Source organism: Sipha flava, unplaced genomic scaffold, assembly GCF_003268045.1.
Source record: "Sipha flava isolate LNK unplaced genomic scaffold, YSA_version1 2_pilon_pilon, whole genome shotgun sequence".
In the NCBI taxonomy this organism is placed as follows: domain Eukaryota; kingdom Metazoa; phylum Arthropoda; class Insecta; order Hemiptera; family Aphididae; genus Sipha; species Sipha flava.
This window is the reverse complement of record NW_020272972.1, coordinates 1,074,872-1,095,135: the sequence shown is the minus strand read 5'-3', so window position 1 is coordinate 1,095,135 and position 20,264 is coordinate 1,074,872. Positions and strand designations below refer to the sequence as shown.

Genomic DNA, 20,264 nt, shown 5'->3' with positions numbered 1-20,264 from the left:
TGATAATTGAAATTAAAAGTAGACTTAATAATTATACCTAGTAATTTGATACCTCTAAAATAGTGTTATTAATTAAGTTAGTGTCATCTACATTAGTTTTGCGTTTGCCGTAATCATGTGCAAACGAAACAGAGCTTACGTGTTTTTTCAAAATCTAATTGTAATAAATGTATCTAAATGTATCTAATCTAATGTAATCTACATTACATTTTATTTTAAACTTTGTCCAAATTTTAGTTCAATGAGTTTAATTTCGAATGGACAGTCAACTCTGGTATTTATATTGAAGTTTTGAAACGTTTAAATTAAAACCCAGAAAAATTGGAAAATAGTTTATTTTTGCATCATAACAATGGACCGTGTCAGTGGCGTAATTATTGGAGGGGAGAATATGGGGATATATCCCCCAGACGCTTTTTTTTAGAATAACTATAATTAAATTCCCGTAAGCACTAAGCTTTAAAATATTTTAAGATATAAGAAATAAGAATTCATGGATATTGTCATAGTTGGGATTTATTTTTATTTTATTATTATAAAATTATACAACAGCTTAACAATTACAATATACAATAAGAAAATTTTATAGCTCGTAGTTAAAATATAACACTGATAAATCTACAATTTACGACTCATGTTTAGTGTTTAAAGCAGGGACTGGAACCGTATGAATTTATCGGTATCGGTTCCAGTACTTCATTTATCAAAATAAAGGTTTCGGTTCTTTTCGGTTCGGTTCCTGTCCCTAGTTTAAAGCATGCAATATTTCACAAAAACATGAAACATTGAAATTTTTTTTTAATACAAATATTAATATTAGTTATTTATCAATTATTTTTTATATAATCTAAAAGTTCTTATTATAATCATTGACATTAATGGAATGAGTACAGTGGTTGACATATTACTAAAATAACTATATTATATTATATATATATATTGAGTGTTGTTTTCAATTATTTATAGCATTATAGCAAAACTTGGTTTGTTTTTCCAGAAAATTGCTTATCGACGACGTCGACTAACAATATATCATTATATTCTATTCAGTGGTACCTATAAGGTATTAAATATTTTCGAATATTATATTACTATAAACGTTGAGCAACAGTGCAACACCAATGTCTATTATTATAAAACGAGTAATAAAATAATATTTTTTCTTTAACCGTGGATATGTATCTATTGTGTGATAGTGTAAATTTAATATATTACTAAATTACATATTAAATTATTAACTTAAAAATGAAGACAGTCAAATGCTTTTATTTCTTTTTTCAAAAAAAATTTAAAGAAACTGATCAAGAAAACAACTTGTCAAAATGTTATTCAGATCAAGATCAACCTATCAAAGAAATTATGGTAATAAAATTGAACTATTTTTTGAAATAATCTAAATGTTCATACATTTATGTATTTCTTATTCCTAAGTAATACCCATGTCCATAAATTTAAAAATCTATAACACAGATATTATCTTAGGAAAAATATAAAGAATTAGATCAATCTACATCAATGATTTCTATGGAACAACCTGTAAGTATGAAGTTAGGAAAATTTAATGATTTAAAATTAACATTTTTACAATCATTATACCATTTGCCTCATTTAATTTATAATAAATTAATATAATATTGAAATATATGAGATTAATAGTTAAGTGGGGTGTGGGGGGTATAGCCTTACTACTAAAACGATAGTATAAATTTATATTCTAATCCCACCCCAGAACCAATTTCAAATACGCCACTGCACCGTGTTACTCATCTTTTGTGGTTCTCGAATTTTTACCTGTTCAAAAAATGTCCACGATTTCACAATCCCCGTACTTAACAAATATTGCGCTTTGTAATTTCTGGCTATTTCTGACACTAAAACTTGAACTCAAAAGTTAACGTTTTGTGATTGAAGACATTCAAATATACTCGATAGCAAATCACAGGGTCATATCAATAGAAGAATATCTACGACGTTTCCAGTAGTAACAAATTCGTGGAAGTGTGTAGAAGAACGATATTTCGAAAGAGATTAATTTAATTGAAGTTTAAATTGCATATAAATATAAAAATATTCTGAAAACTTTTTGATCTTACTGCGTACTATTTATATAGAATTTATAATCAATAATATTTTATGTTTATTGTATATCAAGACTTATATATATTTCCTGCATCCAAAAAAAATTACATTAAAAATTACGTAATAATATAAACAGAAGCCCAAATCTATGACGGAGGGAAGAAATGATTTATTTATATGTTTTAATAGGTATTAACTAAATTTAGATATCTGTGATAAAATCACTCTAAACCCTTATCAATTCTTATCAATTACGTGTTCAGTATTACAGTTAGTATTCGCTATTTACGTAGTTAAACTTTCACTACGATAATACATTTTGATATATATTTCTATATCTTTAACAATAATCATGACTTTTACTTTACTGCATGCCTACAATTTAAGATAAGTTACATTTAATTCTAGTTTTTTTTATTCTGTAGATTATGTCATAATATTTTAAATTAAGCACTCAACTTAACACTTACTGCTGAATAAAATGAAATTTTTACTCAAAATAGAAACACAAATATTAGTAAAAATTTCTACAGTTCAATAATTAAGTTATACTTTTGTATTATTACTTTATTACATTTTTTTTTATTAACATTTGTATCTATTGACTAGAGTAAGTAATACATTTCTATGTTTTAAATTATGATATAATTGCTGATTACTTATACTTTGTAAATATTTGTCTAGCATTTTGAAATAATACAGTTCACATTTACAAGTGAGAAAATGTCTAACAAAGTATCAATTGAAAAACATTTAGATAGTTATTTGAAATCTTTAATTAAAGGACAATTGTATATCCCAGGAGTAATTATAGGACAAGTAAGTAACTTGTTATAGTTATTTCAAAATTATATTTTTCAAAATTTCTAATTATTGATTAATAATTTTTAAATAAGGTAATCGGTGAAAATTATTATATAGTACATTTGTCAGCAGTAACAGTTTCTCCTTGGAATAATGATGATGGAAAAAATGAAGTTCTGGCATTCAAAACTCTTAATGATCTCATTGCTAATAGTGATATAATATTCCAAAAATCATTAGAAGTAAATTTATTATACTTAAATAAAAGTGCCACTTTTATAATATATTACATGTCCAAATTCTTACGCATTTATAAATAGGTAGTGAACTTATTACCAGGAGGCTCCCATGTACTCGGTTTATTTTTTGTTATACCACAAGATTTGAAAAGTATTCAACCAATAGATATAGATTTTAATGATTTTAATAATTATTTAAATGGAAATTTACTATACAATAAAAATAATGAAAAATGGAATTACTTACTGTTAAATTATTCTTCTCTCAACAATAAGTAATTATTTACAAAACTGGTATTTATTAAAATAATATGCTTATATTTTCTTTATTTTAGGTCATTTTGCTATACAGTTGATTTTAATCGTTCTAATGGTCCAAAAAGAACAACGGTATATAAGTCAATAGATCACATTTTCGGATCATTTGATAACGATTGGGTGACTCTTGTAGGAACATTTAATTTTGGAGCATTAGATCGAATAAATATAGCTGGTGGACCTAAAGCTTTAATTTCTATCCGAGAAGTATGGATTTTAATAATAATTGTAGATGATTATTCTAATAATTTTTATTAGGATTTATTAGATAAATTTGAATCGGCATTAAGTGAATCAGTATGTGCTTTCAATGGCTGTGTATGTGATGAAAATACATTTATTAAAGACTTTAAATGTAATACAATTGGTGATGCATTAAATAATGTAGTAAATATTGAATTTTATAGAGAGGTTAGTTATTTATTGGTATATTTCAAACAGTATTAGTTTGTTATTAGTACTTTAGTAAGATAAATTATTTTTAATTTTTTGTAGGTAGATACAGGCAGTGAATATAAAAATTCTTCACTTAAGGTAGAAAGAGGAAAAGGGAAAGTGTTAATGTCTGGTCTATGCAGTTTAGCTGTACCGTTTAATCGTAATGGTACAGTTAAGGATGCCATAAAGGTATAGTAATTCTTAATTACAATAGCTTGTTTTAAATTGAACATGTTGTTTGTTAAATTAATTCTATGACATTTAAAAATTAGTCATCAACTAATATATTTTAAATAAACTGTGTTTTAATATTATTAATCTGTTTAGACTTTAATAATAAATAGATTATATAAATGTCTTAATATTTTTTATACTAATTTTTAATTTAAGAGCTATATAATTTAAAATAAATAATTAAGTATAATAATTAATAGTCAATTAAACTTTTTTGTAAAATATTTTCTTATTTAATATTAAGGAAGTAATGTAGAGAAGTATTTAGTTTAAATATTAGGATAATCAATTTGTTAAGTTAATTCATTGCATTATACCACACATCAAAAATAAATTATTTGCTTTAATATTTAATGTATATTTATATTTATTTATATTTTTACGTTATTGTCTTCTTTAAATTATTTAAATGTATAATTTATTCTTATAGGCTATCCATGAAGATGCCATGCAAACGTTTGCAATCCGTTTAAAAATGCATTTAGAATCATTGGTTGAAGAGGAATCAATAGAAGACAAAGGTTAGATGTATATACAGTGTGATCACGATAAGTGGAAACACTCAATAATTTTGTGTAGGCTTCATATATTTTAATTCTGTTTTTTTGGCTTATTAAAATAATAGTTACTCGAATAACAAAGAGCATAAGTTTCTTGGGTACGACGTGTATTCTTATGGCATTTCCAATATATAAAATGCATGTCAGCTTTTTCTGAATTATTATCCATAATAACTAATAGATAAGTATTAAATCTGTTTAAAAACTACAAAATATCGATTTTTATTTCTTAATAGTTACTGCCACAAATGACACTGCAGAATAATATTGACAGTGAAAAATTTATTAATTTAATTTATAACTAGTATCTATGCAAATATGATATTAATTATAATACAATTACTGAGATTATTTTGATAACGATAAACAAAACAGGTAAACAGGTATTTCATAAATTGGATTAGGTAGTTATTTTTATTTTTAATATTAGGTATTTATTATTATTAATTATGTATTTTATAATCTGTTATACCCGTGCAAATAACAAAATCAAGTTGCTATAACTCGGCCAATTTTTAACTTAGAAAAGAAATTCAACCACTAAAATTCATTAAAAAATACAGAAATAAAGTTTTTGTGTGCATCTGCGATATTAATTGTGACAAAAATAGTCTAATTATCTGAAAATATGTATAATAATGTTTATTAGTAAGTCAAAAAAGCATAATTGAAATATATAAAGCCTGCACAAAGTTATTGAGTGTTTCTACTTATTGTGATCACACTGTATTTATGAGAGGGGGAAGTCAACTTTTACCTTATAAAATCTAAATTGTAGAAGCTCATATGAACTTATATATTATAAAATTTAATAAACTTTATATCATAGGTTCATTTATGAATTATTGATTTCAAATTTTTCATGTTATGTAGTGTATCTACAACTAATATTTTTATGTTAGTGAATAATAATATTGAATCATTTTTATAAATAATAATGATATTTTCATTAGAGGGTGATGCTTATGTAGTACATGAAACTCCACGACGAATATTAATAATAAAGACTGAGGGTTCTAAATTTGCATTCAGTGATTATGCATTTCCTGGTGAAGATCCTCAAGTAGCATTAAATGTAGCTGGAGAAGTTCTTCATCTTCCAGAAGGAAAAATGGAATTGTATAATGAATTAGAAAAAGGTATTTATATATTTGTATATTTTTAATCTAAAAATAGGACTTTTGATATTAAGCATTTAAATTTTTTAGGGCGACATGCATATTATGAAGCCTTACCTGATATTGATAGCAGTCCACCCCAAGATATAAATATCGCAACATCTAATAACAATATACTTATTTATTTAGCATGGGCAGCTTTGATATTGGCCATATTAGCCTATGTTCTCAAGCAGATATTTGTATAAATTATTTTGTAAAGAAGCTAATTTAATCATTAAAATTGCATTCCTAACAATATTATTTTATTTTTATAAAGTTTAATATCATAAATATTTAAATTTAAATTTGCATTAAAGTTATATTAAAACAGTTGAAATGTTTTTAAGATATTTTGTGTTTGGTAAATCTTAACTAATTGCAAATATGAAATAATAAACCTTTTTATTTTTGTCTACCATAAATATCAAACAATGTCTGTTATATGATATATAAATCAATCAAGTGTTGGTTTATTAAAAAAATCTTATATAATAAAAAAAAAAAAAGTAAAAAATGGAAACAACTTTGTGAAACTGAAATAATTTTGGTGGACAAAAAATGACTGTTCATTCCGTTTTGAATTTAATTTGGTATAGGTAATTTTTTTAGAAAGTTATACCTTTCAGATATTCAAATTTTATAGCTACTTAAAGGATAAATATTGCTATATATTAAATAAATTATTTAACTAAATACCTATCAAGTAATGAATATGTTAAATTATTTTTTTATTTTTTTACATCAGTACTAAAATAAGTCCTATGTTACAAAATATTTTAATTTAAAAAATAATTTCTTTTGCTATAATGTGCAAACAAAGGCAAATTAATAAATAATAATAAAATTAAAATAAAATAATTAACTCTGTTGCTGACTTTAATGGCATAATATTTTATATGATGAACTATTATTTAAAGCATATTTTTCTATTTCATTTAATTCATTTGATGAAATTAAAATCTTAAAAATGTTTAATATTATTAGATTTAAATGTATAGTTTTATATTTTTTGTAAATACAATAGATAAATAATGACAAAAAAAAAAAAGAGAGACTTTTATTATGTCAATAAATTAATGGTAAATTTCTAGGAAAATATGAAAATTTAATAACTTGGATTGTGTTTTTTTATTTATGTGTATAATTATCCATGTATTTTTAAGTAATTTTAAATTGGTTAAAAACTTAGCACATTTAAGAAGTATATTTAATTAAACTATTTTTTGTAAAAATCTAATTTTTTCATCTTTAAAAGAAGTACATTATTGAAGTTAACTCAATTAGTTGTATATAAATATGTTTTTAAAACAAAGAATAAAGTAAAATTATCTAATTCTTAGATTCATTCAAATGTTAATTTCTTCATTAATATATTTGAAGTCCTAAGGATTGAAAACAATTTAAAAAATGATCGTTGAGTGCTAAATTTAGACATGGAGAATCTATAAAACAAAGAAATATAAAAAATGATGTAAAAATTAATTATGTAATTATAATAAAAATTAATAAATTTAAAAAATTTAAACCTATCATTTGAAGGGCTATGGGAAAAAATGATAGTCAAAAAAATAAATATCTGATAATTGTCTTGTTATTGTTTAAAAATTTATAAATTTAAAAGTAAATTAATTTTTTTTATTCTTTTTTTAACAATTAAATTTATTATCACAAAGCATTTTAAAATTATTTAGTATTTCATCTTTTAGTTTTTTAGTTCTGAAACTTTAAAATTTCAATACTAAACAGTAAAAATATCGACTATTATAATTTTTCCCAGTAGCCTTTAATTTATTAAACATTGAATAGAAATAAAAATCAAAAATTATTAAACTTATCTAAATGTCTTTTGGTATACAGTGTTAACTAATTTAAATATAGATATAATACAGGAGAATTCTTAAAATTAATTGATTGTATAAAAAACAGTTTCGCAGAATAGGGGAAAAAATGCTTTAAAAAACATAAAAATTAGAAGAGCTAAAATGATTGATCATAAGCTAAGATAATCTACTAGTAAGAATAATAGAGAAATCTATAGGAGGAAAGAAAAGTAGAGGGATATTACCTCTAGAATATATAAGATAAGTAATAAATTACATAAGTTGCATCAGCGCAATTTGGGGGGGGCTTAGGTGTGCTTAGCACTCCTTAATGTGTTTATATTAATTTACATTTAATTACTCATTACTCATTATGTATAAAAAAACATAATAGTTTATGATTTTTTTTGTATAAATATATTAATGTTTATACAATACAAAAATATTTTGCAGTACGAAAATAAAATATCTTTGCTATAGGATAAAAGTTTCAAGTTTCTAGCTACATTAATTTTGGGATTATGACTAAATAACTAAAATTTGAAGTGTGAAAGTCTTATTTACAGCATATTTTACCATTTCAAGACAGTTTTTTCTCACGTCTAGAAAAACTATTATGATTTAAAAAAAATGACCTATCTAAAGTACCACCGCATACCAATTTATAATCTAAAAAAGTCCTAGAAAAAACTTTTAGACCAGTATTTCTATCCGAAAAAGTGTTAAACAAATAAAATACAAACATCATTATAAAACCATAATATCATTCGCTTCAGTCAGAATCTAAAAGTGATCATGTGATAAAAAATTTGTGTTTAGACAGGTAATTCGTTATACGTGCAATAAAAATATAAAATTGAACAATTTCAATTTAGAAATATTCATATATTTACCAAATATTATAGTAACTGTTGAATTGTTTGGTTTGGGGGTGTCTATAATCAATAAAGAACATGAAAAAGATATAAGGGCTTCAGCACCCCCAGTTTTTTCATTGAAATTCGTCCCTGATAAGTTGTGAATATACTATGAATTACAGAGGACAACCAAAAATTGAGAAGAATGGAGAAATGCTGTCAATCAATTCTTGGGCTGTTCACGGAAAAGAAAATAACTTTTTATCTCAATAAAGTATATATATGACTGCTTATGTATTAAGTTATGGTCAACGTTCAACACCTATTTTATAGAACATAAATACCAAATTTGTACAAAAAGTCTAAAAAATTGTACTTTTTCATTGGATTTTTTTTTTTTTTTTGAAAAATGTATTTAAAAACTAATTGCACATTTCGGAATTTTGCTTTTATTTATATTTTTCCTTAAATTAATTATGCGAACTGATGTAACTAAAAGCAGTGGCGGATTTAGCGTTTTGACGCCCCTAGGCTTAATCACTCTGCCCCCCCTCCTATCGCTCTATTAAGGAACCAACAATATTTGGTCTAAACCCTTCTCTTCAAATTTTATTCAGTTTTTTTATCAAAAAAAAAAAATAAAAAAAAATATTAAATATTAAATCTTTAAAATAGAAAACTTCTAAAAATAAAATATTTCATGTTTATTACTTCAGTTACCATTATTACCAGTACAAATAAACAATGCTTATACAGTCACATAAAGGAAATATAAATAACCAGATATGAAAATACCTATACTCGGATAGTCAGATGTTCCCATCAAGTACATAGGTACTAATAAGTTATTAATAATAACTAGTAAGTAACTGTAATTATTTTATGAAATATTTTCAAATTGTAATAATAATTGTAATATTCTTACTATAGCCTATAGGTACGCATCATACAATGTACATATTAATATATTATTATAATTTTTTAAAATTATGTTTATTCGTGTTTATATGACAAATATAAAAAAAATATATTAAAATAAATATACCTAATAAGTCAATAATAACACTTAATTCTATAAAAAAAAAAAAAGCCGCCCTAGACTATAAGCCTTTTACCTTGCCCCTAATCCCCGTCATTGACTAAAAGTGTGATTTGTTCAAATTTTCGCGCTTCGGGGATGACGATTTCATCATGTCACCGTCACTGAAATAATATAGCAGTGCAGGCAAATAAGATAATTTTTCCAATGATTTGAGGTTATGTAAACATCTCCAAATTTGACTATACTGTTAAAAGTTCTTTTAATTATTTTCGTTTCGTACCGAGTAATTCGTGAGACGTGAATTTGTGATATTTGCATCAATAATTCTTTGCAATTCTTCGTTGTTTGACTGTCATTCACGACCAATCGGGAAGACCGACTTAATTCTTTGCTCTTCCGGCCGGTACGTTGGCATAAATAATTAGTGTGTGTGCACATTCCCGTGTTCGCATTCCTCTGCGATTGTCGTGCGTTTCATGTGATCAGACGTTCGGTGCCCGATCGTCACTCTTAATAGTACCACCAACAGTTGTCAGAATTAATTTTGACAATTTATTCATCCGTTTCATTAGGTTCGTTTCCTTGACGATGGCTGATAGTGCTAGCGAAAGTGATTCGTCATCTATCGATGGCGGTCCCATCATGATGCCCCCGTCGCCTATTACTAGGGAACAAATGCAAAAACGAATCGATTCTTTACAACAGCAAAATCGTGTACTTAAAGTAGAGTTGGAAACTTACAAGTTGAAAATGAAAGCTATGGATGAAGAATGCAAACGACTACGAGAAACATCGGTCTATATTGTAAGCAATAAGGCTTTATTTTACTCTAAAGTTACTATTTGATTTATATTTATCATTATAGGTTTATTTAATGATATCAACTTAAAAGAAAAATATAATAGCAACCTGTTCATTTATTATTTCTCCATAAAATGTATTCTTATAAGCACACAAAACAATAATACAGAAATATTTTGAAAACAACTATTCTAATCTTAAATTATCCTAGATTATCTATGAATCCATAAATTTAAAAAATGATCTTGGTTCTATCAATTACTTCACATTCTATTTTTTTTAAATCTATTTAGGTACAAATTGATACTAACATATACAATAAATAAAAGAATAATTGAAGCATGTTTTGTTATTTATATTAAAAAATGATCAAATATAATATTTTAAATTTATAAATATTATTATATTTTCATTGTACAGGTATTTATAATTCTAAATTATGATTATTTATTATTTATCTAAAAATTATAGAATTGTTTTCTTTTGATTTATTATTAAAACATATTGAATATAAATTTATTTCAAAATTGTATGATGCATTTTTCAATAATTCTAATAAGGTTATAACTTAGATAAAATGGATATTTTTGAATTATAAATATTGTACAAAAATATTTTGAATTATATTTTTTTTTTAGCAAGTAAGAGCTGAGCAAGAAGAAGAATTTATAAGTAACACTCTTTTAAAAAAAATTCAAGCTTTAAAAAAAGAAAAAGAAACTTTAGCCCATCATTATGAACAAGAAGAAGAATGTTTGACCAATGATTTATCACGAAAACTAACTCAGGTTAGTAAGCTAATAATTTAAATTACTTTTATTTTTTATCCCTTATAAAATTTATTTTTCATGTATATCTTAGTTACGCCAAGAAAAATGTAAGTTAGAACAAACTTTAGAACAGGAACAAGAATGTTTAGTTAATCGTCTCATGCGTAAAATTGAAAAACTAGAAGCTGAAACTCTTACAAAACAAACTACATTAGAACAGTTACGACGTGAGAAAGTTGATTTAGAAAATACATTAGAACAAGAACAAGAAGCTTTAGTAAATAAATTATGGAAACGTATGGATAAATTAGAAGCTGAAAAGAGGTAAAATATTTGATTTTTAATTACATTTTACATTTTTTCTTAAATATTAAATTAATATTTTAATTTTATACAGGCAACTACAAATCAAACTAGATCAGCCTGTTTCTGATCCAGTATTACCTAGAGATCAAGTAGGGCCAAATAAGGGTGAAATGGCTACAAATATAAGTGCCCACTTACAACATTTACGTGGAGAAGTTACCAGATTAAGACATCAACTTGATGTCTCTAAAAAAGAAAGCAAGTATACTAGATAAATTTTGCATTGCAATATATTTTATCCTATAATATAAACCATGTTCATTGTTACATTTATAATTCTGTTTTATTTTAGATTCCAAGAAAATGGAAAAAATGGCCAAAGAAGAGCGCCAAGTGCGTGAAGATAATTTGCGATTACAAAGGAAGTTACAGCTTGAAGTAGAAAGACGAACAGCATTGTGTCGTCACTTATCAGAATCTGAGAGTAGTTTAGAAATGGAAGAAGAGCGTCAGTATAATGAAATGGCTTCTAATCGATGCCGAACATCATCAAGTCCACTTCCATTTCCACCTTCTCCATGTCAATCTAGGCCCCTTAGTCCTGGTTCTACTGTTGGAACTCCAGGTAATAATTAATATTTCATATTAAATTATTTATATCAACTTTGATTTGTTTCAAATTTAAATGTAGTAAGTGAATGCCTCCTGCTTATGTAACTGGGTTTTGTATGTATGCTCAAATGTTGTTACTTGTTTTGTATTGTACGATAGATACGACTGAAGCGGGTAGTGTATCTGCATCGCCGGAACAGAAAAAAAGAAAGTGCGGTGGTGGAAGTGTAGACGATAAGTGTTTTGTCCATCCGTGAGTTGTGTAAGTAGAGGGCAGATAGCTTTTTGATTAAAAACAAAACCAATAGAACAGAGACTGTTTATAATGAGATAGAAACTTTAATAAATTACATACAAATAGGCATTTACTTAATACTGTTACTACTCAGCTATAATTGAAAGTGTCAAAGCTATTCTCAGTATCGATTTTATTTGTGCATTTCAATAACTTTTTTTTATTTATATGCAGTAAATTACATAAATATTTTTTTTTAGGAGTGTTTCGTGGCGAAATAGGTGTATTAGGCTATGCTAGCATGAATCGATGTTATGTTTGCGGCCAGACAGTACCACCAAATCTCGTCATAGGAGCACCATCAACACCTTTATGTCCTACTACTCAAGTGGTAAGACAATATTAATTTATTAATTACGTTTTAAAAACTTAAAAATTAGTTGTTTTAAAAATTTTAAACAATGTTATTTTTTTTCTTCAGATAAATCAATCTCGAACCCTATCGTTAGGTCGTCCAGTCAGTGAACGTTTTATTAAGCCCATTGTGCCACTGTCATCTAATCTAAATAATAGTGGTGGTATTCCTGGATCACAAATTCCTTCTCCCAATCCAACTCCATCATCTACTTCACCAGCAACAGTGATGGATTCAGCCAAGTACTAGTTTAGTCTTAACTTATTATCATCAATAAAAAAACACACACATTTATGTTTGTATGTTTGTGTATTTTTTTCAGTTCATAATTATTAAGTTTGTTATTTTGCGCAATATATTATTTTAAATAAGAATGATTATTGTTTCGTAAGACATAATGTATTCCTCATAAAATTTTTCTAAAAATAAAATTGTGTCTATTAAACCTATAAAGTTAAAACTAATAATTAAGTAGGTATGGATTGAACCCTTGTAATAAGGTTCTGCATCATGGTGCCTATTTTGCATGCAATGCCATTGTAATTTATTTAATTTAATTTATTATTTGTAAATGTTATAATTTTTGATTGGGTATTATTTTATATGAAGTCAACCTAGATCGATGTGATTTGCTGCTAATTATATCTAAGCTAATATTTTGTTTAAAGCAATACAGTTGAGTGTTAATTTTTTTCCTGTATTTGTATACTGTAAAAGTTATTTTTGGTGTATAATTAATTATTAATGCCTGGTAAATTATTACCCACTTACATAATTGAAATATATTTGTTAAATTCACAATGTTGCCTGTTAGGGTTTAGATATATTATGTGAGTCAGTTTTATTTTTTCAGTTCAGATATATTTTTTTTTTTAATTGCATCAGTTTGTAATCAAATATTTTGTTGATAATTATTAATATTTACTATGATTATGTAAATATACTACTAAATTCTTCAAATTATATTTTCATTTAAACTATTTATTAGTGCTTCTTCATTGCAACTGAAATCTTTTAAGTCAATACATAATTTTAATTTATTAACAACAAAAATCAACTTATAAATTAATCAATAATTAAATTCAACATTTAATACTAAAATAAATTGACTAAAATCGTCAGAAACTGACATCCAATACATATCAATGTTATTAAATATTAATAATACTAATAAATATATTGTCAAATGCTTAAATTACTGGAAAGAATAAAACAGTTTTTATGGAAAAATCAACAATTCATTTTATAACTTAATATATAATTAATAATGACTAAAAATACAGTAAGTTCCTGTTACAATGAACTCCAAGGGACTGAATTTTTTTTCTTCGTTTTAACGGAATTTCAAAAATTCAAATAAAAAAATATCTCAAAACATAATTCAAATATGTACACATAAATAATAAATAAATATTTCAAATATCAATAATTTACCAAAAAAAAAAAAATGTATTATAGATCAGTGTTTCCCTAACTTTTTCTCTACTCGATATCTTAGAGAAAATATAAATGATCACAGCCCCTTAATACAAATACAAATCAAACACAATAATAAATAATAACACTTTTTAACTTACGTTCGTGGAACCCCTCCAGTATAAGTGCAGACCCCTAGAGGTCCATGGACTACAGTTTGGGAAACGCTGTTATAGATAATCGACAATTTATTTTGAACAAGGTTTGCTGTTTTAATAAAAAGTAAATAATTTAGTAGTTGGTGAACGTTTATCAAGATGAAGTCTGGTACATAATTTCATAAAATTGTATGCTTTTTATCTTTAGATTAAATTAAGAAGGATTTAATATATTTTAACCTGTACAAATATTTCATTATATTGAGATTCATTTAACAATGTTTTAATAGTTTTTCGGTAGGGGACTTCTATGACTTTTGTTATAACAGGATTTATTGTTGTATCGGTATTCGTAGTAACAAAAAATTACTGTATTTCAATCCAAGTTGAATATATACATTTCGTGTCTATAAATAAAATATAATTGATTTAGAAAAAAAAATATATAAAAGATTTAAAAATAATATTAACATTATAAAATGTATCCCAAATAAAGTCAACTTCAACTTATAAAAATAATTTAAAATAATTTGGAGACAAAATTGCTTTTATGAAATGAAATATCCATCGTCATTTGTGTATTTGACACTGTCAAATGCTTTAGTATTAGTAGAACAAAATTTTTTTAATACTGAATCCCTGAGGCCACAGTCACTTAGATTTTGTTGACCGAACAAGTGTATTGCTTTGTCTTCAGATTTTTGGCTATTAATATAATCTTACAAAAAAAAAAAATAAAAAAAAATAAGTTTATTGAAATTTTTTTTTTTTTATTCTTACCTTTTTTTGACTCCGAACATAATGTAAATGGTTTAGTACTTTCTAAATTAGCAAATGTAGCAGTAAATTTTTTTAAAGAACTTGACAATAGATCACAGAAATTATTAACCGTGTCTGGTAATACAGGTCCTTTAACTTCTATTGAATTGTAGCTTTGGCCATCTACTTTTACAGTACTTTGTCTTACCTGTTACGTTTAATAAAAATATATAATAAACTATTGATATTATATTTTGTTCTAAATTGTCTATAGTGTACAATATTGTTTTTCTCTAATTTTGTAACATATTGCAGTACTTACTTTAAGTGGAGTTAAAGTAGCTCCAGCAAAAGCTACTGGTGCTAAAAGCGTAGGCGGTATCCCTGCATGAGGTCCTGTATTCGACACTGATGAACGACAATTTATTAACCAATTAAAAAGAGCTTGAGCTTCAACACCAATCACAACTACTAAAGATTCCTTAGTACTATCAATTTTTCGTTGACGACTTGATACTAGTTCATTCTAAAATCATAATCCATTAATGTTAAACATTTAAAATTATTTTTGTCTTATCTAAATTACCTGTGAACTTTGTAAACGTTTAATTTCTGATTTTTCAGCACCCATTGTTTCAAGCCATCGTTCAGGCTCCTCATCCTCAACAACTTTGGCTTCTTCTGATGCTTTCCCATTAAAGAGTTCACTGCTATTTTCATCCTCTTCCAACAATGGCATTGTGAACTCAATATCTATTAAATAACCAAAGGACATTATGAAAAATTAATATGAGTCAATGATTTATTGAATATAATTTCTATCTACCTTCACGCTTGAGTACATCTCGAAGTCCTTGGGTTGTTGGATACATCATTGCATTCAGCTCTTCATAACCACCAATGCTCGATGCTCGAAAGATACACGTGAATGCATTGGCAAGAACATAGAAGTATGGACATTGGTTAGCACGAACAAGCTAATAGAAATAACTTAATATTAATCAAAATGTAAATAAATTAAATTTTGTTGATAAAAACTCAGTTGATTAAATAATATTTCATCATATTATGATTGAAAATGTATTCAATAATCATAATTGTTATTTCAAAATAAAACAAAATATAGATTTTTAGTTGAAATACATACAAAAAAATCATAAATTATATCATACAAATATGCAAATGAAAGATGATTAACAGCATCTACTATAATTGTACAACTTTATTATTTTAACTTGCATATTTCTTTACAACACAAATATTCATCTAACAGTCAGTAATCAACAGCTTCGCATAAACTGAAGACAGTATCTGAAATGTTAAACAAAGATAGAACATTTTCTAGATTTAAAGTAAAATAATTTCATGTAAATAGATATTTATATATTCTAGATATTTGTGAAGCAATGATCATATATTATTTCAGTTGAATCGATTTTATTTTCATGAACACATAAAAATTATAGTAGTGTTGGGTTCATAAATATGATTCATTAGTTATTCAGGAATAAATAAATTATGACTGATACAATTTATGATTTTTATGTAATTAAACCATATGTATTTTTATTTCATTTAATTTTTAAACATTAATCACAATAATAAAATATTAGCTTTCCATAAATATATATAAACCCAATCATTACCATAACCTAATACTGGTATTTATTCAGTTTTAATTTTAACAATAGTTAGTATTTAGGTTTAAGTTTTATCAATCAAATTTAGAATTATTAATAAATTCTATTGGTAGTATACAGATGAATATATATTTGATAAATTATGTACTATAAATATCACCTGAAATAAGGATCGGAAACTATCAATCCAGTGAGTAAAAAGAGACTCTTTGAAGGTTGGATTTGCATTGACAGAGGGCACATTATTAGCTAAATCTCTAACTGCTACTCGAGGACCTCTATGAATGAGATCTACCCAAGGTAAGGACGGATGTTGCCAAGCCATACAACACTGATGGAATCGACTATTAGGACTAGTATCTAATGAGTTTTCAATGTTTTCTGTGTCGAGACATCTTACAAATCTACAAATGTACAAATTAGAGCAATCATTAATTCATGTCATAATGTCACATTCAATGGATGGTATGAGTTACCCAGTTGTGGCTGATGCCTCCTCACAAGTTTTAATTTTTTGGCTCCACGGGAACGGGTTTGGAGATAAAAAACGTACTTTAGTTCGTAATGTCCAGTCAATTGGTAATTCCGATTCACCTCGGATTTCTTCGACATCCTAGAAACATCAGTAAGAGTTTCAGGTAAATTGAACAAAGGAACAGACATAAAACGGTCATTTATACATCTTCAACAACTGTCACTGGTTTTGCTGTGCGTAAAACATCAACAAATGATATAACGCTCTCATCCAGAGAATGGCTTTGCGAAACGGCAGACACAGACGGAATGGATTCGCAGTCCCTCAGCAGTTTGGAGAGGTTGGAAGAGCAGGCATTGTCATCATCGTACTCGACTCGAGTTCTTTTCAGCGTCTCCCGCGCGTTGGCCTGCTTGTTCTTGACGGGCGTTTTTCGTCTATGTAGCGACGGGACAGTACATCGTATAATTTATATTACATTCATAATATAATAATCACTAAACGATAACGATCCCATCTGAAACTTACCTGAAAGGGTTTTTGGCCGGCGACCTTTGCACTGCGGACCTGGCAACGGAGCTCGACGACGACAACGCAGCGCCGTCCATGGACTTGATGAACCGGGACTGCAGGGCACGTTTCTTCATCTTCATCCGATGCATCTTCATTACGTCCTCCGGACGCTTCCATTTCGGCGGCGTGCTACTACTGTCCAACTCCAACATGACGGAACGTCGTCCGCGAAGCAACAGCAACTACGCACAAAGGGTGCGCACGCGTTAACGGCGACTGTTGGTACAAAAATTTAAGTCGAAATGGAAAACTGGTCGCGGGACTCGGTAACAGCTGCGAACGTTCTTATCTAACGGCTCTTCGCTCTTGTCCCCTCACCACCTGTCAATCTGTTATCAGCCGTGCGCGCTGTATTCCATGGTCTTGTTTTTAAATACTGCAGTAAGCCGACTGGTTAGTTATTTAATATTTTTTTTATTTATTTTATTTTTCAACACCCCAAATGGGTAATGAGCATGGCTCGTAAGTTCATGCATTTGCATATCAATCTTGCAAAGTTGTGTTTAATGCTAGATGACATTTAAAGATACCACAGTTAAATATGTGAAATCTTATTTTACATGTTTTTGCATATTTGGTATGTTTTTGTATACTTGGCATATTTATGCATATTTCTATTTTATTAGGCATATTATACATTCTATTAGAATCTATCAAAAATTTAAATGGAAATTATATATAAAATTGAAAATATATATTGTATTATCTTTTATTTTTTTATCTTCTTGATACTCCTACATTTAACGAATAAATTTGTTTCAAAAGTTTCAGATTTAAAATAAATTACTGACAAAGACGTAGGTACATTATACGCAGTTCATGAAGTCTCAAGAATAGTTTTAAATAGTATTTAAAATCTATTTTTTTTTTTTAATTATGGTATAAAGAATAAAATATACTATAAAATAATGAATAGATAATTCATGTTAATTCAAAAATTATTTATGATTTTTTTAAGAAAGCATTTTTTAAGTGCATAATTTTAGATATTTAGTGCATATAAATGCATATTTTTAACTTTTTAAGTCATATTTCAAAGCATTTTTTGCCAATTTTAAGTGCATAAAAACATGCTTATTTAGGCATTTTTTAGAGCATGAACTTGCGAACCCTGGTAATGAGTATAGTTTTTAAGTTGTTATTTACTGTTGTTATTATTAATTAATAATATTTTTATTTCATCAGCACTGGTTTTGCAAAAAAAAATGTTGGATTTTACTGTAACACCCAATTTTGCATAACTTTGAATAGGTAACTTATAAGTCTTATTATTCAGTACTGGGTTGGTATAGTTCGACCCGTAGACCTATAAACTTATAAACTTATAGGTCTATGGTTCCACCTAAAGATATTATTCATTTTTGCCGGACCTCATAGGTGTTTGCAGAACATTTTCAAAGCATGTAAGAAGTAATCAACTTTATTATATGTGCTTCAATATCTGGTAAGAAATGGAATACAAATATTTTACCAACGTTTTTTATTGAAAAATTCAAATTTTACTTTAATAAAATAAAAAATTGCAGTGTAGCTGCTTTTCCATTGCCACTATTGTTTTTTAAATAATACAAATATAAATTACATTTATAATCAAAAATTATAATAATTCAAATTATTTAGTATTACATAAAAATTGTGTAGGTAAGTATTTTAAGTTCAACAAAATAAATTGTATACAAATTATAAGTGATATAACATCATTCTGTGTAGGGCAGTTTTTCAAATCATATATAATTCCTTCTGGATGTAAATGTATTGCGATTTTTTATTCTGTAGTTAAAAGTATTGAGCTATTTAATCAGTTTTGAAGCATCGTGCTTCTTAATTTGGATTTAGTTTGGAAAATAATCGCTTACATGTGCAATTTTGTCAGCATTTACAGTTTTATACACTTATGATAAATGTATGTGTTTTGAAAATAAATTACTATGAAAAATAATAACAATGACTTTGTGCTTAAGAATATAGCACTACAAAAATAATTATAGCGTGAAATAAAAATACAAAAATCATATAATTTAATACTTTTAAAATAGTTTGAGTATCAATTGAATTAATATTATAATGGATTTTTTCTTTGATATTTCCAAAAACAAGGTTCTATGTTCAGTATATGCAGATACATACCTTGCATTAACCCTAAGCATGCCAATGTTTGACCTAAATAAAGCCTTGGTTGTGTTTGTAACCGTTTTTTTGCTTTTTTTTTTATGTTTTTTAACAAATTGTTATATATATATCTGTGACCAGAACTAAAACACATTATTTTATACGTGTTATTATGGGCACGGTGTATGATGATTGCCTACTGGTTATGATACAATTTTTGGTAACTTGGTATTTTTGGGCTATACTGTATAAATATTGTAATAATTAGATGTATAAAAAATATAACAGTAGGTAACGATTTTTGGATATTTTCAATTCACCATTTGAATCCATAATAATGCGTTTGATTCTTCTCGGTGCCTTTATGTTGACTTATGTTGATTACGAAAAATAATAAGTATCCATCCCCACTCCCTATCAACAATTGTAGTTAATTCATCTACA

The 20,264-nt window shown here is 26.4% G+C and overlaps 3 protein-coding genes across 8 annotated transcripts; 2 read left to right on the top strand and 1 right to left on the bottom strand.

Annotated features, from left to right (window-relative positions):
* Positions 1–226: 226 nt before the first annotated feature.
* On the top strand, positions 227–6,093 carry LOC112686167 (protein odr-4 homolog). 4 transcript variants are annotated; one of them, XM_025558356.1, is made up of 11 exons: positions 1,231–1,362; positions 1,483–1,536; positions 2,764–2,898; positions 2,976–3,125; positions 3,204–3,397; positions 3,458–3,647; positions 3,699–3,851; positions 3,936–4,067; positions 4,543–4,633; positions 5,626–5,811; positions 5,881–6,093. In XM_025558356.1, exons 1-11 carry the CDS (start codon positions 1,246–1,248, stop codon positions 6,036–6,038), a joined length of 1,560 nt encoding a protein of 519 aa, XP_025414141.1. In that variant the 5' UTR covers positions 1,231–1,245; the 3' UTR covers positions 6,039–6,093. The 4 variants fall into 4 exon arrangements, with proteins under 4 accessions (XP_025414143.1, XP_025414141.1, XP_025414142.1 ...); XM_025558358.1 differs by lacking the exons at positions 1,231–1,362; positions 1,483–1,536 and adding an exon at positions 227–274 and having other exon boundaries at positions 5,881–6,038; XM_025558357.1 differs by lacking the exon at positions 1,483–1,536 and having other exon boundaries at positions 5,881–6,038.
* A 3,715-nt stretch (positions 6,094–9,808) lies between these two features.
* On the top strand, positions 9,809–13,381 carry LOC112686147 (coiled-coil domain-containing protein 6). Of its 3 annotated transcripts, none has more exons than XM_025558324.1 (8): positions 9,809–9,954; positions 10,124–10,355; positions 10,991–11,140; positions 11,214–11,446; positions 11,520–11,686; positions 11,781–12,053; positions 12,536–12,666; positions 12,757–12,939. In XM_025558324.1, exons 2-8 carry the CDS (start codon positions 10,140–10,142, stop codon positions 12,937–12,939), a joined length of 1,353 nt encoding a protein of 450 aa, XP_025414109.1. In that variant the 5' UTR covers positions 9,809–9,954; positions 10,124–10,139. The 3 variants fall into 3 exon arrangements, with proteins under 3 accessions (XP_025414109.1, XP_025414111.1, XP_025414110.1); XM_025558326.1 differs by lacking the exon at positions 12,757–12,939 and adding an exon at positions 12,200–12,302 and having other exon boundaries at positions 12,536–12,627; XM_025558325.1 differs by lacking the exon at positions 9,809–9,954 and having other exon boundaries at positions 10,140–10,355; positions 12,757–13,381.
* A 690-nt stretch (positions 13,382–14,071) lies between these two features.
* Positions 14,072–18,012, bottom strand: LOC112686006 (protein downstream neighbor of son homolog). Its single transcript, XM_025558100.1, has 9 exons — positions 17,667–18,012; positions 17,344–17,575; positions 17,140–17,276; positions 16,824–17,067; positions 15,850–16,000; positions 15,610–15,776; positions 15,346–15,549; positions 15,045–15,231; positions 14,072–14,982 (listed from the first exon to the last, which is right to left on the bottom strand). The coding sequence occupies exons 1-9, from the start codon at positions 17,861–17,863 to the stop codon at positions 14,813–14,815; spliced, it is 1,689 nt and encodes a 562-aa protein (XP_025413885.1). The 5' UTR covers positions 17,864–18,012; the 3' UTR covers positions 14,072–14,812.
* Between the last annotated feature and the right edge of the window lie 2,252 nt (positions 18,013–20,264).